At 44.2% G+C, this 26231-nt stretch overlaps 2 protein-coding genes across 2 annotated transcripts in view; one reads left to right on the top strand and one right to left on the bottom strand.

The window, feature by feature from the left end:
- Positions 1–8735, bottom strand: part of nrg2b (neuregulin 2b) — a 57191-nt gene extending 48456 nt beyond the window's left edge. Inside the window, exon 1 of the mRNA XM_066649214.1 lies at positions 8285–8735. Within this exon, the coding sequence (XP_066505311.1) occupies positions 8285–8735 (451 nt within the window). The remainder of the gene's footprint in view (positions 1–8284) is intronic.
- Positions 8736–22939: 14204 nt separating this feature from the next.
- purab (purine-rich element binding protein Ab) lies at positions 22940–25709 on the top strand. Its single transcript, XM_066649440.1, has one exon. The coding sequence runs from the start codon at positions 22940–22942 to the stop codon at positions 23843–23845; it is 906 nt and encodes a 301-aa protein (XP_066505537.1). The 3' UTR covers positions 23846–25709.
- The last annotated feature ends 522 nt before the right edge of the window (positions 25710–26231 follow it).

The raw sequence follows: 26231 nt of genomic DNA, 5'->3' as shown, positions 1-26231 counted from the left end.
CTAAAGAGGACAGCATTCAAATCTAATAACTCAAATCCATGTCAAAATAACTACACTAACGTTTATTACAGGGTAACTCCCAGTGCAGACGTACAGCATCTCAGTGACACACACCAACCATACACAGAAATGCAGGCACACACTAACATAGGTACAGGTACAGATTCAGGGTCGCGGAGGGTCCAGAGCCTACCTGGAATCATTGGGCATAAGGCGGGAAAACACCATGGAGGGGGCCCGTGTAGTGTTTGCGTGATGAAAACTTGCTTCAATTAATTACCAATTATTTTAAGAGTGGAATGAAATGTCATCTCAGGTACTTTTCAGAAGTATTTTTCTATAAGGAGGCATTGTAATACAAACGCTACCAGAGCACCTCTGTGATTTAGCCCCATCTGAATCTGTATTACAAGTATCTTTTCATGTTTTCCTGCATTTGATTTCAGAGCCTTCAACATACTGAAGAAAATAACATAGAAATAAAGCAGCTCATATCAATCCCATTTGGCAAATATTCCATCACATTCAGGGGGAGGAGCAGTTTTCACAGATTTGTAGAAGTACGGGGGCCTCAGAGAATGTTTGTCTCTTTTTTGTCTGGCTAATTTACTGTTATTTTACAATCATCAATCACTCATCATTCCTTAATAATATTAGTTTGTTGCTGAGGTTTTAGTCTTTGTGTAGAAACACAGCTGCATGTTCACAGTTTACAAGCCCATGATTAGACCAAATGTGCCCAGTTCAAATGTAGTTCTTCATTTTCTGCTTTAAAACATTTCTACTTCCACCATTTGTCAATTTCATTGCTGCAGATAATGGATAGTGTCTGTTAAATGGTGCCTCCATGACAGTGAGAAAAGAAGATTCCAATTTAAAAATGGTTTAATTTCTGCAGTAAACAATCTATTAACGATGTACCTGCTTTGTATCCGATCCTCTGTATTGGACGGGCACATCTGCTACATTTATTGAATGATTTGTGGCGCTATATGACGCTTCACTAAACATTTTGGGGTGGTGTGGTGACAGTGTATAAACTGAGCATACACTCCCTTCCCTGCAGTTTATATGAAGATATCTCACCCATATGTTCAGGGGCACAGTAACGGTACAAGAAAATGTTTCTATCCCAGTAGGTTTTGAGTATGGAAAGTCTAAAACTGAAACCCCAATGCACAGGGTTCTCAAATATGAGCCTGGCACCCTCTCCGTTACTGATGTTCTGTCTTTACCGATGGCAGGATGAATGAGTGACAGTGGGCGATTGGAGGAGCTGCTTAAGCAGACAGCATGTCAGCCATGGTTTACACATGCACTCCCATGGGAGCTTTGGCAGGCAGAAGTAAATAGATTCCCCAGAGAGAGGCGTGCTGGTGGCTAATTGAAAAGCAAAATGTGCTGATGCAGCAAGTCACTCCGAGCCAGTTTGTTACAGCTACAGCTCAGCCGTTTAACCATAGAGTTAGAGCCAATCAAAGCATTTGGACTAAGGCAAAGGGTCTGGAATTGTTCATAAATTGAAAGAACAATAAGGTATGAACATAAATGTGTCACTCACGTATATATGCATCATAGTTTATAACAGTGTGGAGACTATGATTTGATATGATGGCCTACTTACATTTGCTAATGCCTGTTAGCCTACTACTCATCAGTCAAGAGTGCTAAGCCTTAATGTGTTGACCTCCTATTTCAGGCACTGCACTGTTATCAATTCATTTCAATTAGAAGTTCCTGACACCTCTGTGAGAAAAGAGCAGCTACGGGAAGAGAGAGGGAGACAGAGAATGAGAGAGAGAGAGGGTAAGCGAGACTAAGTGATGAATAGTTGATGAAGCGCTTGCAGGCAGAGAAGAAGGGAAGAGCTATTCTCTCTTTCTTTCCCCTCCCACTGTCTCCCACTGGCTCTCCATCCTTCTCTAGAACTGTGTGAAAGCTGAGCATCCCCGTTCCTTCTCCTGTCTTCGTATACCTCCCTTCCCCCACTTTCTCTTTTTTCTCTCTCCCTCTCACCTCCAATCTTTCCAGCCTCATTTTTCTCAATAGCACTTCACACACCTTGCTCTCACTCTCTCTGCTTTCCTCACCTAGATATGCACTAGAAGATTCACAGAAGTGTAGCAGTTGTTTATTAAATGGTAGGCCTATAATTCCTATAAGCCATCTATTTCTTTTGCAACCCCTATATTTATCTTATGAACATATGATAGTCCGTGGTTTACATCATAGATTCGTTTCTTTGCTGTGTAAATGAAAGTGAGTTAGTGTATGTTTGTGCAACAGACAGTTAGATACAGACACACCCAGAGCTATTCCTGTGACAATAGTGATTTTTGTGATTGATATGTTGTCCCAGAAATAACTGCAACAATCAGTGTTATTGTCATTTTTTAGACCATTTTACTGATATGAAAATAATGCACTTAATACACTTCAAAAGAGAAATGAGATTTTGTCAAAAAATGTAGTTATTCTGAATATTCAGACACTGGAACTGGAATATTCATTCATTATCTGTAAGCGCTTGTCCAGTTCAGGGTTGCGGTGCGCCCAGAGCCTAACTGGAATCATTGGGCACAAGGTGGGAATACACCCTGGAGGGGGCGCCAGTCCTTCACAGGGCAACACAGACACACACGCACAAATTCACTCACACACTCACAATTTTGAGTCTCCAATCCACCTACTAACGTGTGTTTTTAGACTGTGGGAGGAAACCGGAGCACACGGAGGAAACCCACGCAGACACGGGTAGAACACACCCGGAGCAGGAATCGAACCCACAACCTCCAGGCCCCGGGAGCTGTGTGACTGCGACACTACCTGCTGCGCCACCGTGCCGCCCCGGAACTGGAATAATATATAAAAATATAAACATGGCTCCAGAATACAGAGAGAACAGATTAAAGCGAGTAGCTAAAATATTAGTGTTGTTCATTCGAACAAACAGCAATGAAGACGATGTGCAATACTCAGGTCAGTAAAATTACTGAGGTACAATAAGTCAATAATGTAATTACTGTGACAGATCTACTCAGAGCTAGCAATCACTTACTAATCCAGACTCAAAATACTCTCCCATACAAAGATTTAAAAGAAGAGTTTTACTACAAAATGCACAGTGGTTGATTTTTTTAAACCAATATGTGATGATGAAGTTAATGTACTCTAGAAGAGTAGACTCTGTCAGTGCAAACAAACAAAATATCTGTTTGTTTGTTTTGTCTTTTTGCTGCATTTGTAATCCTACAAAATAAATGTTAGTTTGACCCCTCAGTGCTAATTTGTAAATTTCATGTGCTTCTATGATTCACACCAGAATATTTCCATAATGGAGCATCTGTTATTGGAACGGTTTATCAAACAATGCTGAAATTGATATGACGACAGACTTCTGCTTTACATGAATTAGCATAGATGACATTTTGGGAGGTCACGTGGCCTCAATCAACAATATTTACTGAGAACAATATAATGAGAGAATTATTATATTTGTTTTGTTTTAGTTCTGGGAGCAGATTAAACAGAAATAAAATTCGGATTGTTTAATGTGTGGAAAAGATTGTAACATTACGTCAGTGAGGAAATGTGTGATACACACTGGATAAATAAACCCATTCTGAGTGAAAATAAACAATTGTCTTCTCTATATCATATCCTCAAAGTGTACATGGTCGGATGATGGGGAGTCAACTACAAAAGATTTGACACTTTGACTCTGACACATGGACAGCTCTAAGTGAGCGTCTCTTGGATTCTTAATGGTAAAAGTGTGTTAATCTCATTTAGGACCGTTTCAAGTTTGATCTGTCTATAGTTGTAGCTCTGTGTTGATTAAAGCTTTGATTTCAGCAGAAGTCGAGAGTTGGAATCAGCTCCAGAAACACCAGAGACCTGTGCCACAATGTTAACTGTAGTGACAGCATGGCATTAATATGTGTATGATTTTTTTGTTAAATGACGTATTGTATATACTGAAGTATGCGATTCACTAAGATGGCTTGCGCCCCCAACAAAAAGTCCCAGTCACGGGCCACTGCTTCATGTTAATAAGCAATGCAAAAAGGTGAAGGAAGCAACAGACTTGTGGTTTATGCTAGCAGGCAGCACTGGTGTGCCAACAGGGGACTGGAGTGGAAGAAAAATGAAGAGCTGTTCAATAATTCAAAGGCTGGGGAGACATTTGCTGTCCTGCCTCTGTCAAAGGAATCTCACAACCACCACAATCTCATAAAAACGCCTTACTCCTCCATTAAACTGTACACACCAGATTACGCACATGGAGTCCTTTGATAATATCATGCCTGCAGATGTTCACCTGAAACCAGTACTGCTGTGTATTTCCATGACAGATCCAACAGGTGGGGCTGTTTCACCATCACTTAGAACATATTTGACATGTCCTCTTCCAACCACATGGCAAAGGGGACAGCAGAGTGTCTCTTACAGGCCAATATTCATAATAGGTGAATAGCCTACTTGAACGGAGAATTGACCTAATGACCATAGTAACCCACATGAACTTATAAGAATGATGTCATGCTCATAAAGCAACATCAGCTATGGTAGTCTAGCATCTTATTCAGTAACAAATGAAAAAAAAGAGCCATGTTCTAAAATTCTGCACTCTGTTCAGCAAATTGCATTATTCATACAAGCCCCAGATCTCTCTCTCTCTCACTCACTCAGCCAGCCTCTCTCTCTCTCTGCTGCAGTGTGCCAGTGTAAGGGGTGAGGTAGAGTCACAGTGGAATTTAGCATATGACAAACTAACTCTGATCTGAGCACCCACCACTATCTCTGCTACTAACAGATGGACTTTTACACACACTGTGCCTGCTTATCTGTCACTTTTCTTTGTACATGTAGCTACACACATCTGCTTATGCAGAAGCTGCAATGTCATGAAAAATAAATAGTGGAGATAATTTTGACTATGCAGGAATGTAAAAAGACAAAATCCATTAAGAGCTAAAATCCACAGTAAAGTTACAATTAAAATCCTCAGAAATATTTAGCTGCAATCTGGCAGTTCAGGCCTCAAGCTGGGAAAAAACAGCCTCTGCTTGACTGGAAATAAAATATTAGCTCACTATCTATCTTGCCATATATGGTTAGCATTAACGTAAATGCGTAAAAGTACGTAAGTTATTTAACGTAAAAGTCCAAAGTTATGATTATTTAACCATGTTAACTACTGAAATATGTTATTGTACATACTTATATACAATAATAATGCACTTATTGTACAAATAATAAACATCTAGGACTAAGGAAGACAAAGCTACCATATCAGTCGCATTTGCTAGTTAGCTAGCTAACAACGCTAAATGAGTGACTTTAGTTTCAGCTTCAAGTACTCATGAAAACCCTGCATAGCTTTTTTGAAACAATGTATCTGTGCTAACAAATCTTGCTTTACAGTTATATGCAAAACCTCACTGGCAGTTTAGCTTGTTAGATATTTTAGCTAACTCTCACTTATAATCTGCAAACTTGCGCCCCAAGCTAAGACTTCCCTAGCCTGGCTCTTGGCCTGTGGAGCTGCTGATGGATGTCACTTAAATTCATCAGAAACAAAGAGTGCATTTGGAATTTCCTGACAATTTGGTGTGGTTTCATATGATACAAAGAAGTGAACTAAAGGAAAGCTTACTGAAACAAGACTAAATAAAGCTAACTAAAGTCATTGCTTATTGACTACAGTTGGGGAAAATTGCATAATTGTAATAATAAGCAAAACATTGCTTCAGCGAAACACGTGGAATGAGGCAAATCATGCTTTCCTGTTCATGCCTTACTGAGTAGGCCTTATCTCTCTGTCTCTTCTAATGACTGTTAAACTGCTCTCACAGGACAGATGTAAGACATGGTCTCCACTACAAACAGAGCAGTGATGGATGGATGGATGGATCCACCCTCTAGTCGCAGGCAGTGCTCTGTAAGTACTGTAAGTTTGGTTCTGAGAGGAAGTCTGTCTGGAGAGAGGGGAAGTGTCTGCTTGATGAGCCAGATGGTGATGTAGAGTGTAAAAGATGACTAATCTGCGCCCACTTTCCCCAAAAGTGTCATAGCACGAAGATCGCTGTAACATGAGAGAGAACATCACATTTAACAGTCTCACTTGCTGTTAAGATGAGCTTAACCCTTATGTGCACTGAGAATCATGTCTCAGAGTTACTCCAACTCCATATAGTATCTCCATATATGCTCTTTTATTGTGGTATTCATTTAGAAAGCATTGCTTGACTAATGTAGCAATTCAATTCAGCTCTGGTCCTTATAACACCAGTTTGGTCTGAATCAGCTGTTGTCACACCATTCATAAAACACATAAGAAGACAAGTTAACAATCAACTTGGATTTTAAATGTGGAATCTTCACTGATACTGTAATGTAGTCCAAGTTTCAACAGTACTCTCTGCGAGTCAGTAGCACCTGATTTAATGCAACATTTCGAGTTAGCACACATATGAAGCCTAGTTTGACCTAAAAATGAATGTAGAAACCACACTCACAGTGTGGTCAAATTGTTTGAAGGAAAAGGATGACAGTATCCATGTTGTGGCACAATTTAGTAATAAACAACATGGTGGATAACATTAATATTCTGTCGTGAGATTGCAGATTTGTTTGCAGGTGTAGGTAATACAGTGGTTTATCACGTTGTGGTAATTATGTCACGATACGCTCTGCAGAGCTCATTGTGGACATTTATCAGCACTGTTTTGTAACAGAGACAGTAGTCTTGTCTAACTGGATCTATTATTACTACAACAAAAAAGTGTATTAGAGAATGCACATCAATTCTCTATATCTAACTAAATAAATTTTGGATAAAGGATCCTCCTTGACAGAGCAGTTTACTCTTTAAGTTAATGCTCAGTGTGGGAAACGGACACAAGACAAGACTGAACATAGTCTTTAATTAAATCACCATTGGAAATGCTTTAATCTTAATCCGGCTCTGTGGAAATAGGCATAGACTACTAGCACTGGTCATCACATGGGCCTAGAACAAAATTACCTCATTTCATCAGGTGTCCAGTTTGTCTCCCAGCTAGTTCAGTGTCTAGAGGGACTGTTACAGCCACCAAGTTTCAGGCTGTAGCTATTTCTCTAGATTGTGAGTCGGCTATAGCAAATAATTAGCATCACTAGAATGATTCATGCTGTGGTTTGGACCTCTCCTCACAATCAATGCAGTGTTTTTTGTGCATGGTTATGGCTAATTGACACATCTACCTGTAAATTACTCAAAGCATAGAAACATTTAGCTCTGTTTTGGTCCACAGGTTGCGTTTTCAAGGAGGTGCCACTTTGTCAGCTTCATCCATCCTTTATCTGCGTTGAAATGGACATTTCTTATCTCCTCGGTTCTTTTTTGCCACCACCACGGTGCTGTTGTGGCTAGTAAAAGCTAACGGACATGTTGACATCTGCAATACGTTACATACACACACTCACGCCCAGCACCAATAGTGTGCTCCAAAGAAATGAAAGATATGTGTCGAACATCTCACTCCACACACACACACACACACACACACACACAAAAGCTGGCGGTGGATGATGTTGGATTAGATGACAGCATGATCTAATGTTGTATCATGTTCTCGCTCTGCGTCGCCTTAAAATTACGACTCGAATGAATTCACGAGTGTTTTTAAGCGAGGTGTGTGCTGCAGGTGGTCTGAGAACTCGTAGCATAGGGGGCTAAAGATAATAGCTAATGTAGGCCAGCCTTCTGTGGTCATTCTGCCTGTGTATGTTTGTGTGCTGGTGGGTTTCTGAATGTTTATAAGGGGTCGTTTGGACAGCACTGCTCCTCCTGTTAAGTCTTCATTCATTCACCACTGAAGACAAGTCCAAAGCTGGGTGGCGTTATCAAACCGAAATTATTCCTTGCATCGCCATAGCAATAGCAATAGCGCACTCTCTCTCTCTCACCCACCATATAACGAAGAAGCCACTCAGTTGACACAGCTTTGCCCTAAACACTCAACGTTCCTCTAACGCTGTTCCCCCACTTCTTCCCAAAACGTTCAAAACCCCCAGTTCACCTGCTGTTACAAGAAAGATTTGCTTAAGTTAGAAGAATGTCTCCTCGTCCAAGAAGAACGTCCATAAAACGTTCAACACTCCCACCAACGCCATGGAACGTCGTCTGAACGTTCCGTTCGGCTGTACCGCTTGGAGACCGTTAGCTTTATAGAGCCTATACATAACGCTAGCCAAAGTTCTGGAAACCGTTCCCCGCTTAGCTGGGGCTAAAACTTACCGCAGTCTTCACACAGCACGCTCTCCACCTCCCTCTTCACACTCTCTTCCGCCGTCTCGAGCGGCGCGAAGGACGCGCGGAACACGAGCGGCTCCTCCGTGGGCTCCATGAAGAAGACGTAGCGGCGGTCGGGTTCCAGCGCCGCCACCGCGGTGGCAGCGCACGGCTGCGCCTGCGAGCCCGCGTCCGAGCTGGAGCCCGGGCCGCCGACGGTGACGTTGACGAGCTGCTCGCGCTGCAGCCCGCCGTTCTTGCGCGGCCACACGTGCAGAACCCGCACGCGCGCGCTCTGCGGCCCGGGCCGCGCGCGCACCTCGCCCTCGATCACCACGGCCGCGCGGTGCGCCCGCTCGCGCGCTGAGTCCGAGTCCGAGTCCCGCGTCGGGGCGTAGCACGCGAACGAGAGGCCGGCGAGCAGCGCGGAGAGATGCACCGGCGCGAGCCTCCTCATGCCGTCTGCTGGGGCCCGGCGGGGACGGCGGCGGCCGCTCGCGCTGCTGCTGCTGCTGCTGCAGTGCAGGAGGAGGAGGAGGAGGAGAGGGAGGAGGAGCAGGAGGAGGAGGAGAGGGAGGAGGAAGACGGAGATGGGCGACGGGCACGGGCACGGGGACGGGAGGGCGGTGCGAGCGGGCTCGCGCAACTGTCCATGCCGTCTTTCTTGCCCATGCGGTGCGTGCACGCACGGGGGCGAAGGGGAGGAGGGAAGAAGAGGAGGGGGCGATGAAAGAGGAAGGGGGGTATACACAAACACACACACACACACACACACACACACACAGGTCTCTATTCTGTATGACTGTGTTAGTGAATGAAGCTAATATTTAGTGAACTGACCCTATGAAAAAATGTAACTAATATTTCAGTGTTGATCCTAAACGTCAAATCAGGAAAAGTTAATCAGGTCCGTGAACAGTGAATAAACTGCATCTCTGAATAACCTGAGGGTTTACGTAAGAAGAGCATTCAAAGGAAAGCTGCTGTACATCAGTATCTCAGCCCCATAGAGACAGACAGGGCAACTCTGAGATGATTTCATGATTTCAAATTTAATTGAACGAGTGTTGCCATTAGTAGCTAGAGACTGGTACAGGAGGTGAGATTTCATTGGCTTCCTGCTCCATCTATTTGCATATTGGGCGTGTCGATAATGTGTGTTGTCTGCCCCCTCGGTTCTCTCCCCTTGGGTGAACACTTCTATATAATTCAGGGAACTGCCTCCTCACTAAGATTTACGGAGTAAAACGGGTATTTAGTTTTAAAAATAAACAAAAAGAGACTCCATAGATATATTTGAGTGTGTTCTGACCTGTTTTTTTCGACTTTAAACCTACTCAATTGAGACAGAACTAAGCTCCAGTGAAACCCCACTGAGACGGAGGAGGTTTAGTTTATTGTCAGGCCTGAAGTTCGGGAAAGAATGAAATGAGCACACTAGGCTAAACGCCGCGGACGAGAGCTAACGGTCATAATTCAGCCGTTTACACTCCAGCAACAGGTCCTGAGCGTTTCAGGGCGGGAAAGAGAACAGCGGTGGGGAAAAAATGGGGAAAGCACGCTGTGTGTGTATGAGAGAGAGAGAGGGAGGGGCGGGGTGTGTGTGTGTGTGTGTGGGGGGGGGGGGGGGTTATGTTAATACCTAGTGTGAGAACCGATTTCAGAAGCTGCAGAATAAAGCAGACTGAGCTCGTGGTGAAACAGTGGGGACAGCGACCTCTTCAGGCTGTGAGAGGAAATACAGCCAGCAAACTCACCCACTGCTCGGAAAATTAAAACGACTTTTCGCTTTTTGTTAATTCTCCTGTTTTTTTCTTACTCCAGTTAATGTACAGCAATGAATAAGTCCCTCCTGTGCTAATGAAGTTTTATTTTAACTTTAATGTTGTTTATAAACTAGAAGGCGAATAAACAGTATGGCTTATCAGTTCAGCTTTAAAACTGCAGTTCTCCATAGACTCAAATTGGCGGATTCAGACAGTCTTGGGTTCTTAAGTCATGAACTTATCTAACCAATCCCATTAACTTGTGGGGCTTTCTAGCTGCAGGTGAGTGGTGGAGAGAAGAAAGACTAAGAGGAGATAAAGGCAGGGACTAATCGCAAAATCATAGATCTGTGCATACCAAATGAAATCATAGGTGTAGAGTATTTTTATTAGTTTGATATGTGGAGTTGCCTTAAAAACATTTATTTAATCTAAGCATTACTGGGTCATTTACTGTCTGAGGTAAAGATATTTTGTTGTTGTTGTTTTTAACTGACACAGGGGAAAATATATTTTAAATATCATAAAAAAAACCAAATAATTTTTGGTTGCATCTCTTTTATCGCCGGTCTTCTAAGTTCACACATCCACTTTTCTTTTACGTTTTTACTGCACATACCCACAGATTTTTATAGTGTAAACAGACTGCTGGGTTAGAGTCATATTTAGGTTTGTATGTGCAGTGGAACAGTCAGAAACCTTACCTTAGTAACCACTGAGAAATATATCATGTTATTTACAGGACAAGTTGGATGGATTCAAGTATAGGTGTCTGTAGTTGATTCCCAAAACCACTGGTTCTCTTTCTCAGGAAAAGGAAACATCATATTATGTTGATTAAATTAGAATATCACTTCATTTTTGGGAAAGATGGCCAGTGAATGGCCATTCAGAGACCACGTCATATCTCCTATTCCTAACTCCTGCCTTTATTACCTGATATCCTTATAATACCTGAATCTATAACTGGGATCTTATTAATGGATAGTCTCATGTAATAATTTTGCAGAATTGTTCTGATCTCCAGAGGGAAAATGAAACATCCAGTTGGCTCAGAATCTCACTATTCAATAATTCATCTCTTCATTAGCTGGCTGTGCAGCCCACATGCTCCTGATTGGGGGCTGCAGATCTGGAGCTGTCCATGGTGCTGAATCGCAAACTGCTGCTTATCTCTTTCTCTCTCTCTCTCTCTCTCTCTCTCTCTCTCTCTCTCTCTCTCTCTCACTCACTCTCACTCTCTCTCTCTCTCTCTCTCACTCTCTCTCTCTCTCTCTCTCTCTCTCTCTCTCTCACTCTCTCTCTCTCTCTCTCTCTCTCTCTCTTTCTCTCTCTCTCTCTCTCGCTCGCTCTCTGCCTGGAAGATAATTTTGTCTTCTTTCCTCTGCTGTGTCTCACTCTTTCCTGCTATTATGGATTTTCCCACTTCCCAGAAGAGCTCTTTTCACCTCATGGCTGTTCATGTTTATATTTCTGTCTTTCACAACAATTCCTAAACATTTATACAACACCAAGTGTCAGTCTGATCTTTGATAGGAGTTATATCACTGTGATCTTGTCCCTAACGTGGTTTCTAACTGATAAATGATCATATGACATTTAAAAGTTATTTCCCACGCTGCTCTAAAAATGAGAGAGCAAAAGACTCTTGTTGTGTCAATGCATTAGTCCAGTTAAATAACAATATTGTGACAGTCATATAAACAACAGTTTAGCTTTTTACCTCCCCACAACAGTTAACTTTCTAAACTAACATTCACCAGCTTCTCCACATTCACCTCAGTGCACCACTTTTTCAGTCTCAGCTATTACTTTCGTACCGTACATTTGAATGCAAACTATTACACTGTCAGAACTAGAAGAAATAATTGATCTAGCTGTTTTGTGGCATTTCTATTGATCTGTTTATTATAGAATTTTACACAATGTAAAAGGTGGCTAGGGTTTACAGGTCATGAGATTAAAGGTTTTGTTCTGTTAGCAACATTATTCAAATATGAAATCAACATCAGTTTTCAATCACATACATTTATACCATGGTTTATAACAGACGTTTCTACTGTAAATCAGTATTCAGTTATAAAAGGGTTTCATTGTTTTACAGTGACCTGAATTCTTCCACAATTAATATATTTTTACAAAGATATATTTCTTGCTTTGACTTTGTAGACATTCCATTTAATAATTTTCTTGGATATTTGATAAGATCGATTTAGCACAGATCTTTACTAAAGGATTCCCTCACCTATAGAGACACCAAGGCGGCTTCTGTTGGTTCCTCCCAAGGCTTCTTTCTCCAGCTTTGAGGGTGTTTTTCCTTGCCTTTGGCTTTCTCACACAGGGTTATTCATTTTGCTTTAATTTTAGAATTCTGTAAAGCTGTAAAAACATAACTTTGACACGACTACATTTTAGTGCTTGGATTGTACAGAGATTTGGAAACATCGATGGAATCGGTGGAGTAGATTCAGGGATTATAGTCTATCTGGAGTCAGAACTCTAGTGTAATGTCATGTCAACTGCACAGTGTGTTCATGTAAAAGGTGAATTGATTCAGCTCAGTTGGAGGGTAATGATGTTTGTGCTGTAGTCACCACTGCCTCTCACACACTCATCCTGTAGTTTCCCTCCAGTGAAAACACTTCTCCTGAAAACACTGGACAATATTCAGTCCCATAATGTCAGATGTATGGAGGGACATACCTCTCTCTGAAAGACAAAGTGAGGCACCAGGCTTACAGTTCTGGTTTTACGTATAAGTTACCACTGTGAGTTTTCACAGTATTTTTAAGAGAGGAAATGATGGATACCCTTAGTGACAGAGTGTATGTAATAGATGCATTGTTTAGGAGTTATAAAAAGAGTCCTTAGGCACTGCATTCTGCTAAAGTTACAAAATGATTGTTCATATTTCGCCCTGGATATTTGTGCTTGAAACCTGTCCTATGTAAAGACCTAGGACACAGCCCTAATTGTCTTACTTGTACTAGGTAAGTAAAACTTTTTTTTTCTTTGTTTTTTCTTTTTTTTGGTAGAGCAAATTACTTGACAGTTTCGGGGGTAGTTCGTGGTCTAAGAAGGCTCCTCTGCCAAGATAAAAAATACTTAGGAAAATGACATAGGAAATGCATGAAGAACACTGAAAGAAAATTGGAAAAATAGAACGTATGAAACAAAGTGAAAGCCTTAAATTCTATTACACATTGTCCCATGATTTTATTCCAGTTGCAGCAGGTAGGTTGAATGCTATTACAATGTTTTCTAAGCTTACTTTTATTTAAATATAAACCTGTTGTCAGCGCATGCGGTTCACGGATATATTTTCAGTCCAGCTGAAAACTACAAAACTGAAAAACAAGATAAATTACTAGTGAAGTAAAAGGTAATTTACTGCTTTAGAAAGACTTCTTCTAGGGCTTATTTCTATAGTACAGATGATTTACATTTATTTACATTTATGCATTTGGCAGACGCTTTTATCCAAAGTGACTTACAAAAAGAGGATCTAACATTCAAACTACAGCACAATTTATACAAAATACCTTACATTAAGTGTAATATGCCAGGAAGTAATAAGTGCATTAAAGAAAGACTTTCAGTGCAAAAGATACTCTCAGAAGAGCTGGGTTTTCAAGGATTTCTTGAATGCAGAGAGGGTTCCTGTTGCTCTGATAGTGCTTGGAAGCTCGTTCCACCAGCGTGGTACCAGAGATGGTATTCATTCATTCATTCATTCATTCGTTATCTGTAAGCGCTTATCCAGTTCAGAGTCGCAGTGGGTCCAGAGCCTACCTGGAATCATTGGGCACAAGGCGGGAATACACCCTGGAGGGGGCGCCAGTCCTTCACAGGGCAACACAGACACACACACACACACACACACACACACACACACACACACATTCACTCACACCTACGGACAATTTTGAGTCGCCAATCCACCTAGCAACGTGTGTTTTTGGACTGTGGGAGGAAACTGGAGCACCCAGAGGAAACCCACGCGGACACGGGGAGAACACACCACATTCCTCACAGACAGTCACCCGGAGCGGGAATCAAACCCACAACCTCCTGGTGCCTGGAGCTGTGTGACTGCGACACTACCTGCTGTGCCACTGTGCCGCCCGATGACGGTGTTATTTGTTAATTTATTATTAAAGTGTTGTTACAATAATATTAGAGTAAAAAACGGGCTTTTTACAGTATAATTTGTCTGTATTGTGAAAATTTATCCTGAAAATTCAACTGCTGTATAAAAGCATGGAACACATTTTAAGTATCACACTGTTTGTACATGACAGAAAATCTTTACTGTGTTGTATCACATCTGAACAAACTCACGAAGGACTTGGCTGATGGACTGGATCAGAACAGACAATGCCCAGTGTTTGCAGAGTTCATGGTTCATATTTTGACCAAAAACATTCTGCTTTTACATTATTTCACAAATTGTTTATAATAATTTTGGATCTGATAATGAGTGTGAAAGAGTTATGGGACGCAGTGTTGTAAATATAATAATATAAGGCCGACTTCATTACGAGAAATGCCCTGTCTGCATTTCTCAGTGTTTTTCTCTCACTGGTTTATCACATGGTTATTTAGGATATTACGCATTTGCTGCGCATTTATAACGCAGTATTAGCGTTCACCAACACGTCCTCCTCCTCCATGGCGTTTATCGCTCGGCCAAAGATATTAGAGCTAGAAAACACACTCGAGACTTCCTCTGAAGCAAAAGGTGTTTTTCTTGTGGACCTTTTAAATTCGAACTGGTTCTGTCTTGAGACAGCGATAAAGAGGTGGCCCTGGTGGAGAAACAGTTAGAGGATCCCTGCTGTCTGCAGAAATCGAGATAAATCTCTCTCTCTCTCACACACACACACACACACACACACACACACACACACACTTTGCCAAAACCACGTGACACATCAAGAAATATTTTTACATGGCGCCTCTGTTCTTCATAAATCCTTGGCTGAGTCTCAATTGGCTCCCTGCTTCCTACATAGTCCACTAGGTGAGCATCCTATCTGTGTAGTGCACTGTGAGTATATCGGCCTGCTGTATGGCTTAGCCTTCTGCAACAAAAGAGTAGACTGCGTGTCAAGGACATTTATACATGACAGATTTATTTAGACATAAATAAATCCAGTGGTCCTTCGACATTCCTTCATATTACTTCGTATGATGTAACAATGAACATCCATCTTTTGCCAACAACTAAAATGAAATTTCCATGAATGTCCATATATAATAACATTTAAAAATCTGAGTTTCTCAGTTATAAATAAGACATTACGGTGGCATACTTATGTGCTCATCTTTTAATTATGATATTTCCAACAGGACTTGAAGACACTGAAACTGTTTGGGTGCTTATGTAAGATGCTGAGTCTTTTGCCTGAATAGGAGTTGCTTTATTTTAGATGTGTAACACAGTATGACCATGACCTAGTGCATTACAAAGGGAATATGGAGCTATTGGAGATTTTCCTCTTTCCTCCTCTGAAGAGGACTGGCTTAGTTATGGAGTTGGACTCTGATCTAAAAGCGCCTATTAACACTGAAGGGTCCTCGGGGCTGGAACTGGGACCCCCTGCCTAATGAGTTCAAAAAATGTCTTTGCTGATTTCAAGAAAGAATGGGTTGCAGTCTGTTTTCATAGTATGTCTTTAAGACAGATAAGATCATTTGAGACTTTACTGATCCCAAAATAAATAGCAAATATGAACTCTATTCTGATTGGCTGCCCTATACTTCATTTAAACAGCAGTCCAAGCTTTAGCACCCCTCACAACGGATGAAGGGCAGCTGTACAGCTGAACGTTCCAAAATCAATGAATTTACATAAAGACTGTGTGAACCTGACATTATGATGTTCTTCAAAAGGAAAGTGAGAAAAAGGTTTCCATAATATAATATAAATTATAAGACTAATATTCAAATCATATCATTGATATATATCAGATACATTTTCAACAAAGCATGAGCATATTGCTGAAGATGTTACCCTTCACCACCCCACTTCTTCTGAATGCCTCTCCTTGCAAGCTGACAGGACTGGTTCCTTAGGTTTATGATGAAAGTAACCCTGGCTGTTTGAATCTTCCCATCTGTGTTTTAGTGGAAATGACACTTTTCAGTCGCCAATCCACCTACCAATGTGTGTTTTTTTACCATGGGAGGAAACCAGAGCACCCGGAGGAAACCCACGCAGACACAGGGAGAACACACCACACTCCTCACAGACAGTCACCCGGAGGAAACCCACGCAGACACAGGGAGAACACACCACACTCCTCACAGACAGTCACCCGGAGGAAACCCACGCAGACACAGGGAGAACACACCACACTCCTCACAGACAGTCACCCGGAGGAAACCCACGCAGACACAGGGAGAACACACCACACTCCTCACAGACAGTCACCCGGAGGAAACCCACGCAGACACAGGGAGAACACACCACACTCCTCACAGACAGTCACCCGGAGGAAACCCACGCAGACACAGGGAGAACACACCACACTCCTCACAGACAGTCACCCGGAGGAAACCCACGCAGACACAGGGAGAACACACCAAACTCCTCACAGACAGTCACCCGGAGGAAACCCACACAGACACGGGGAGAACACACCAAACTCCTCACAGACAGTCACCCGGAGCGGGACTCGAACCCACAACCTCCAGGTCCCTGGAGCTGTGCGACTGCAACACTACCTCCTTCATTTTGTTTAATCTTTGGACATTTTCTTTCTGTTTTATTCACATGAGAGTTCAACTTATCACATCCAGGGTAAATACTGCAGAGTGGTATTTTTATTCATGACTAAATCCTCACACAGAGAACTTATTTATTCATTTATTTTACAATCATTTTAATTATTATTTTTTATTTCAAATGGAATTCATTGTAGTGATAGCCTTATTATGTATAAAGTCAAAAAGCTAATTGAAATCAGCTCATAGGGCATTTTATATGTGACTAAAATAAATATTTATTTTAACACTATAATACATATAATTATTTTGACAGTTCTTAGAGGAAGTCTAATTTTAAAGACCACATCCACTGAAAAGCTTGTCTTTTTCCAAATCAGACAGACTGTCAGGAGCGAGGGGTGGATTGAGGGAGGCGGACGCACTCGCTAAAACACAGGATATTTAATAAAGGAAAACAACAACAAAACAAAGAGACTTTAACATAACGAAAACAAACAGGGAGCCAAACAGGTTAAACGGGACACGAGGAGCAAATCAGGGCAAACGGGACAGACAGACTAAAGAACGAGACGACAGGAAATGAAACGACAACGTGGAAACTTACAGAGACAGATCGGATAACACGACTGACATGACAAAGAACGAGAGAACATGAGAACTATAGAACAATGACCAACAAACAGGAAGTGTAGGAAGGGGACTTAAATACAAGACACTGACGAGACGCACCTGAGACAGATAACGAGAAGGACGGGTTAACAGATGACAGACGAGGAGGCGGGACAAAGGCGGAGACTAGAACATAAACAAAACAGAGCCATGTGCAAATAAAGCACATGGCGGGGACAACAGACTGACAGGACGAAGGCGTGACAGATGCCCCCCCCAAGAACGCGCAACTCCCGGGCGCGTACTCCTAAACCCCCCAGGAGCTGGCACAGGAGAGGGCACGGAAAACAAGACAGACTAAGACAAGACAAGGAACCAAGTGAGACAGGACTCAGGACAGGACGGGAACAGACACAGGAGCTGGGGACACGACAGGACCGAATATATGAGACGGGACATGGGACATGACAGGAGACTGACAAAGGGGAGCCACAAGAGACGAGAACGGACTGGACAGGACAGGAGTGGACACATGGGACTTGACAGGGTTTTTGACATTGGACATGACACTGGATGGAAACAGGGACTGGACAGAAGACGGGACAGGTGACAGGACTTGGTGCTGGGACTGGACGGGAGCAGAGACTGGTGACAAGACACTGGACAGGATAGGAACGTTAGACTGGACAGGGGTATGTGACTGGACCGAAGGCAGGACAGGTGACATGACACTAGACTGAAACGGAGACGGGACTGGAGACTGGACAGGGGATTGAAAGGGAAACTGGACCGGAGACAAGACAGGTGACTGGACATTGGACGGATGCGGGAACCGGACGTGAGACAAGACAGAGGGTTGAAACAGGGACTGGACAGGACTGACAGGGGACTGGACAGGAGACAAGACAGAGGGTTGAAACAGAGACTGGACCGGAGACGGGACAGGGGTTTGAGACAGAGACTGGACTGGAGACAAGACGGGTGACTGGACGTTGGACAGATACGGAGACTGGACATGACTAACAGGGGACTGAACCGGGGGTTGAAACATAGACTGGACAGGGCTGATAGGGGACTGGACAGGACTTGGCAGGGGCACAGGTACAAGAATATTTACAGGGACTGACACCAACACAGTGACCGGGACCGGGACAGACACAAAGGCAGACACGGGTACAGGGACAAGGACAGAGAGGGGAACCAGGACAGGGACAGACAAGGGAACCAAAATAACAGGGGGGTGCCCAGGACTGGCTAATGTCTGTGGGGTAGTCTGAGGAACCAGCCTGGGCACAGTTCTGGGGATCGGCCCTGAAGTCCTTCGGGCCGACCTACGGACATGGACAGGGGAGGCCGTAGCCACAGTCACGGGGACAGGAGAGGCCGTAGCCACAGTCACGGGGACAGGAGCGGCGGGTGCCGCCGTAGTCTCGGACACAGGAGCGGCGGGTGCCGCCGTAGTCTCGGACACAGGAGCGGCGGGTGCCGCCGTAGTCTCGGACACAGGAGCGGCGGGTGCCGCCGTAGTCTCGGACACAGGAGCGGCGGGTGCCGCCGTAGTCTCGGACACAGGAGCGGCGGGTGCCGCCGTAGTCTCGGACACAGGAGCGGCGGGTGCCGCCATCACGGGGACTGGAGCGGCGGGTGCCGCCATCACGGACACTGGAGCGGCGGGTGCCGCCATCACGGACACTGGAGCGGCGGGTGCCGCCATCACGGGGACTGGAGCGGCGGGTGCCGCCATCACGGGGACTGGAGCGGCGGGTGCCGCCATCACGGGGACTGGAGCGGCGGGTGCCGCCATCACGGGGACTGGAGACAGTGCGACGACGTCCACGGAGGCAGAGGAATCTGCGACGTCGTCCCTGAAGACAGGAGAGGCGCGCGTCGCGCTCACGAAGACAGGAGAGGCGCGCGCCGCGCTCTCGAGGACAGGGGTTTGTGCTGCTCGCCGGGCTCGCGCTGGAGCTGTAAAGGGTTTAGGGGGTTTCACAGGCGCACCCATTAGATCACCTCGAGGTGCGCCCCTGTTAGCCTCAGACCTCAGAGCTACGGAGGTGAGGCTAACAGCCCCTACCCTTAACGCCCCCCCAAAAATTTCCCCGGACCTGGGGGGGTAATCCTCCAGCGAGGGGGGAACTCCAGCACGGTTCTTCCGCCGACTCTTTCGACTCCCGTTGGCGCAACTACTCGATTCCCGAGTCGACTCCTCCGCTATAGGATCCGGAGCAGCGCCAGGCAGGAGCTGGAGCCGGCGACTCCATTCCGAGGCCGCTTTCAAAGCCTCCCCCACAGGATCTTTGGGGCCTGTGCGGAATGGAGTCCGGCGAACGGCACATCCCTTGAGATAATAGTCTGCGCTAGCTGCGTCCTGGAGGTTGGTCATTCTGTCAGGAGCGAGGGGTGGATTGAGGGAGGCGGACGCACTCGCTAAAACACAGGATATTTAATAAAGGAAAACAACAACAAAACAAAGAGACTTTAACATAACGAAAACAAACAGGGAGCCAAACAGGTTAAACGGGACACGAGGAGCAAATCAGGGCAAACGGGACAGACAGACTAAAGAACGAGACGACAGGAAATGAAACGACAACGTGGAAACTTACAGAGACAGACCGGATAACACGACTGACATGACAAAGAACGAGAGAACATGAGAACTATAGAACAATGACCAACAAACAGGAAGTGTAGGAAGGGGACTTAAATACAAGACACTGACGAGACGCACCTGAGACAGATAACGAGAAGGACGGGTTAACAGATGACAGACGAGGAGGCGGGACAAAGGCGGAGACTAGAACATAAACAAAACAGAGCCATGTGCAAATAAAGCACATGGCGGGGACAACAGACTGACAGGACGAAGGCGTGACACAGACAATGCCATGGCTGAACATTTCCACTATGTGTGAGTGTGTGAGTGAATGTGTGTGTGTCATCCTGTGAAGGACTGGTGCCCCCTCCAGGGTGTGTTCCTGCCTTGTGCCCAGTGATTCGGGTAGACTCCGGACCCACCGCGACCCTGAACTGGATAAGGGTTACAGACAATGAATGAATGACTGAACACAAGACAATTAAGTTGGGTTTAATGTCACTGTGGCTCATATTTTGTCAGCAGTCACAGCATTCTGCATGGTATTGAGGAAAGCAAGGAGGGATGCTAATGGCCTCCCCTTCATTATACTCACTGAAATTGATCTAACAGCTGTAAATAAAAATTATATAGACATAGTATAAATAAATAAGTAAATAAACACACATATACTTAATGTAAAATTAATTCATATTTCATCCTTTGTACAAGGAGTTATATGGAAGACTGTTTATGATTCTTGGGGAAAAAATAATATTTAATAATGAGAGATTTCTTATAAATTGGAATGATCTTGTCACGTAACATCTTTTAATTGATGGAATATATAATAATTTACTGTTACTTACTGTAACTATGATTTTACTCAGTTATGAGTGTGTCTTAATTCTGACTAATTATGTCTCAGAATCACAGTATTATCTTTTAGTATCTCATAATTATGACATACTATCTCATCATTATGAATTAGCATCATACTATTATGACTTATTAATTTATTTTAGCTTCATTTTTGTGTAGATTAATAATTCCTAAGCAAAAACTTTATCAAACTGTAGCAAAGAAATGCATGTCATATCATTTAAATGATTACAATACATGTACTTACAATGTAATTGGGAGTTATGAAACTTTGAGAAACCCTGAGGTTTAAATATGCAGTAGTTTGGAATTTTGTTGTAGACCTATGCTTTGAATGCCTCCCGTGTGGTCTGTTTTGGTTATTGTAGCAAATCTCTGCTCAGTTTATAATACTCTGAAATGTGCTGATCTTATGGCTCTGATAATCACAACAATAACAAGTCAAGAGAGTTTTATTGTCAATTCTGAATATGTACAGGGCATGCAAAGGATTTAAATTTCGTTACTCTCCTCTCCAAGATGCAGTAACATTTAACAAAAAAAAAAAAAGACAAAATTCAACTAGGCTAAGTATATAAATATATGAAAGTGAACAAACAGAAGACAAGTGCAGGACATACGATACCAGCAGCTCACTGATAGACATACAAGTATCAATGGGACACTGGCTGAAGACAATAACCTGATTTGGAGGTAGGATAATGGATGTACAAAGCAGTGAAAGACAATAGTGCAAAACAAATTGTAATAGAAGGAGGTAGGATACTGGATGTACAGGGCAGAGTAAACAGTAGTGATTTTTCATTTCTTTCCCCGCTACTACTTATCTACAGACAATCAAAAACATTTCTATTCAAAGGGTAATATTTATGTTGTAATTTCAGAAACACCATATTCTGTGAATGTCTAGGGTGTGACAGCATGGCTCCTATTGACAAAACCTAAAGATATAGAACTTTGAGGTATAGAACAACACATTGAGATGTTATACGCCCCTGAGGATCATTAGGTTGGTTGTTTAAAATCTCTTGTTGTTAACGTGAGTAGTAAGAAAATAAGAGCACTGTACGGAAAAGGGAGACTAAGTCGTCACTCTCAGATTTCATCTTGCACTTGGCCATATTCTACATTAAGTCACATTAACATTTCAAAATCATATTTGAAAAGTCGTTTCAAACACGATATAAATCTCAAACCTCTTTGTATTTTCTAACACAAAATAACGTTTCTGTTTGTTACGACTACTTTGCAAACGAATATATCCACAGAGGTCTTTTCCCGCTTGCTTGAACACAGCTGATTGGCCCTTCTTCCTGAGGGGCGGGACTTTCCCCATAAACAGACGCCATGTTGCGTGTTACGATGTTTCTCCATTGATCTTTTCTGAAAATGAAGAGTCTCTCCCTCATTTATAACACCTCTGGCCTCCAGAATCCCCGGCTCCATCTCAAATCACTCCCTGCTCTCTGCATAACCTAGTGCACATTTGAATTAGGAAACGTTGCTTATTTGTGCATTATGTAGTGGGCAGGTTGCTGATTCGCAAATGGCTGTTCTATTTAATCTCATTTCACAATTAATTTTGATAATAAGTTGGCTATTTTGTAATAAAATGATTATTACACGAATATTCACATTTTGTAATTGTAACGTTTCAATAAATAAATAAATAAATAAATATTAGTATTGTTGCAAATGTTTGCTGCATAGCCTACCCTGTCATATCACTCAAGCATTTTTTTTCTCTTCTTTTTGGTGAATAATTCCTATATCACCATGTAAGGGCTGTGAATAAATTAGATTTTCGTGAATGTTTATTTCTGCTTATTGTCTTTTGTCATATTTTACTTAGGTCAGAGCTTATACACTGCAGCAGCCAGGGCTTTAGGACCTAGTGCACTTTGTAGGGAGTAGATCCCCCGTTGAGATTCGGGACACGGCCTCTCCGTCTCTCCGTGATCTCGTGCAGTGTTCGGCCTGCGGATCTCGCGACAGCGGCGCCGGTGTGTGACAGCAGCAGCAGCAGCTTCAGCGTCGGCTTCAGCAGCTTCAGCAGCGGGCTGAGGAGAAGGAGGAACGCGGGGAGGCTGCATCATGGCGGACAGAGACCGAGACAGCGGCAGTGAGCATGGAGGATTCGCTGCAGGCCCCGGAGGGGGCGGGGGAGGCCCCGGAGGCGCCGCGGGTTTAGCGTCGGGGTCTCGCCTGCAGCACGACACCGAGGAGCTGGCGTCGAAGCGCGTCGACATCCAGAACAAGCGCTTCTACCTGGACGTGAAGCAGAACGCGAAAGGCCGCTTTCTGAAGATCGCAGAGGTCGGGGCCGGCGGCAACAAGAGCCGCCTGACGCTGTCGATGTCTGTGGCGGCGGAGTTCCGCGACTATTTGGGCGATTTCATCGAGCACTACGCGCAGCTGGGGCCCAGTCACCCGGACGCGGCGCACGATGAACCGCGGCGCGCGCTCAAGAGCGAGTTTCTGGTGCGGGAGAACCGCAAGTATTACATGGACTTGAAGGAGAACCAGCGCGGACGGTTTTTGCGCGTGAGGCAGACCGTGAACCGCGGCCCCGGGCCCGGAGCCGCCGCTGCCGCCACGACGCAAGGCCAGACCATCGCGCTACCGGCGCAGGGGCTCATCGAGTTCCGTGATGCTCTCGCCAAGCTCCTGGACGACTACGGCGCGGACGAGGAGCCCGCTGAGCTGCCCGAGGGCTCGTCACTCGCAGTGGATAACAAGCGCTTTTTCTTCGACGTGGGCGCCAACAGGTACGGCGTGTTCATGCGCGTGAGCGAGGTCAAGCCCGCCTACCGCAACTCCATCACCGTGCCCTGCAAAGTGTGGGCCAAGTTCGGCGCCACCTTTTGCAAGTACGCTGAGGACATGAAGCGCATCCGCGAGCGGGAGCGCGAGCGAGGCACGGAGCGCGGCGGCAGGGCGCGAGACCTCCCGCCTGAGGGCCTGCACGGTGGCAATGACGACGACGGGGACGAGGATTAACTAGGTACACGCTGGAACGAGAAGATCATGAGAAGGACGGGGGAGTGAATGCGTGTGTGATGCGTGACGGACACGCTGAAGAGACAGAGAGCGTGTGAGGAAACTCAATGACAATGTAAACAAACATTACTGTACACGAAAGGGACGCATGAGGCGGAGTTTGGATCCTGACGGAGGCGTGGTGGTGTGGGGGGTTCCACCTGTTTTCCGACAAACCCCGCCTCCTGCGAAACGAGTGGGCAGTAAAGACGGAGCGCGCGCGTAAGGAATCCATAACATAGTGACAATATAAACAAACATTACTGTCATGGAAAGGCACGAGGCGTCACGCAGTCGTTGGGCTTTTTCCCACCTGTATTCCGAATAACCACGCCTCTTACGGCTTGATTGGTCACCTGTGCCCATCCTCCTGTGCTGGGATTGGGTAAACAAAGACCTCTTCTTTCTCTCCCATTGGTTAGTAGGATTCTGAGCTTCCTAGGATAGGCTGGCGAAATTCCTGGCTCACTGGGACTGTCTTGTCCAATCCGAGGTCCACTGCGATTGGCTAGTAGAAATCCTGCCATGCTAGGATTGGCTGCTTGTGTCCAGCCTGCTGTGCAATGATCAGATAGTAGTATTCCACTTATTCAACTACAATCTATAAATTACATCCTGAACTAGGACTTGCTATTGAGATCCTTGTTATATTGGGATTGGCTTGGAGGATCCTGCTTATGCAGGGATTGGCTAGTAAGGTTCCTCTTGTTTTGGAATTGGCTACCTGTGTCCGCATCTTGTACAATTTTGGCAAGTAGTGTCCTGCTTGCTGTGCTAGGATTAGCCTGTGTGCCACATTCTGTGCTAGAATTGGCCCATAGTTCATACTTACAAGCAATCCTCGGACATAAGAACTAGAGGAATTCTATGCAGGAGGTGTGGTTTTTGCCGGAATATGGGTGGAAAAAACGTAAGCTTTGAGGATTTTTACTCACTTCTTCACTACAGAAAAATAAGCCGCTGCTACCAGTACCACAACAATAGACCACGTCCATAAGTGGAAAAACCTTCCTCATTTCCCCATACGCTCCGTACACATACAGGCTATTTCAGCACGACTCCAAATTGGGAAAAAATGCTAAGATAGATATATATTAATTAAAAGTGCTGCCTTTTTAATTCCAGCTCAAAAAGCTACTGTATTTAGGCATAATCTGAACCAAAATCGTGATTAAAACATGTACACACAGTCTCATTGAGAGAAGCTATTTTAGTGCTAACAGAGCCCATTCGTGGGGGATCTTCTGCCTGCTAACCATGAGTTACAAACCAGGTCCATGAGCTGCATCGCTTCTAACACATCTAGATCTGAAGGTACGTGTAGGATAAAGCACTTATTGCATCAGTGTGCTCTACAGCAGGAGATGTGCACCGACCACAAACGGACACAATGTGTAAAGGGCAACTGAGGAAAAGTGAAAATGTGTCCTCAGTTTTTTGTCCATTTCTTGAACCTTGGGAGGGAAAAAACGGGGGACAGTTTCCATGTAGAATAAGAACGCAGAGGCTTTACTCTTATGACCGCTAAACGTTTATTTCTATTAAATATATCAACCCTATTGCACCATGCACAGCAAAATCCCCAGGAATTAACCCTACAGTGATGAATCAACATCTACAGTGACCACTCTTGTCCAGCGAGATGTCAGTGGTCACTATAAGAGTTCATTCAGCACCGGGGGCCTTTGCTGTGCGCCCACAGGCGTTTGGGCACGTTTCATTCAAGTGCTAACTTAGAACTACAAATTTATGATTTTGTGAATCAGATGTATTTAGATTCTTATAAAAAATGCCCACGTTTTCTGTGGGACTTTTTATTTTGTTTTTTTTTCCTTCCTTCTTTTGGGGGGTGGGCGGGAGGCGGGTGGGAGGCAGGGGGTGTCAAAAAAATGGAGCAGTCCACACGGCATGAGAAGGCTTTGCGTAAAGACGCATGGGAACGTGCGGAGCATCCTCTACAAACGTCCAAACCGACCTGGTGCCTTAACGCCGCCACACGTTTACATGCTGTCCGCGTCCAGACGCTGTCTTTTTCTTCGTTGGCATGGTTGCTGTTGCCACCTCGGGGTGCTTCTACGGGACTTTCCAACAAAGCCAAAACTCTGAAAAGAAAAAAAAGAGGCTCACGGGTTTTTCTCTGCTCTCTTGCCACCTAGGACACAGCAGACAATGATGAATATAATGATAATGATGATGACAGTGATGAGGACTTGAGGATCAGACAGCGCTTATGTAAACATGGATGTAGTCACCTAGAAGCTGTGGACGTCTGCTCCTATAGTGCTCCGTGTTAAAAACAAATAACAAAAAAAAAAAATTGGACAAGGAAAGATTGCTATCGCTTCAG

This window comes from Hoplias malabaricus, chromosome 17, assembly GCF_029633855.1.
Source record: "Hoplias malabaricus isolate fHopMal1 chromosome 17, fHopMal1.hap1, whole genome shotgun sequence".
Classification (NCBI taxonomy): Eukaryota; Metazoa; Chordata; class Actinopteri; order Characiformes; family Erythrinidae; genus Hoplias; species Hoplias malabaricus.
This window is presented reverse-complemented; position numbering and strand designations above follow the sequence as displayed.

Excerpts from the sequence above, each read along its gene's own strand:
- purab (XM_066649440.1), top strand. The coding sequence starts at position 22,940 with ATGGCGGACAGAGACCGAGACAGCGGCAGTGAGCATGGAGGATTCGCT.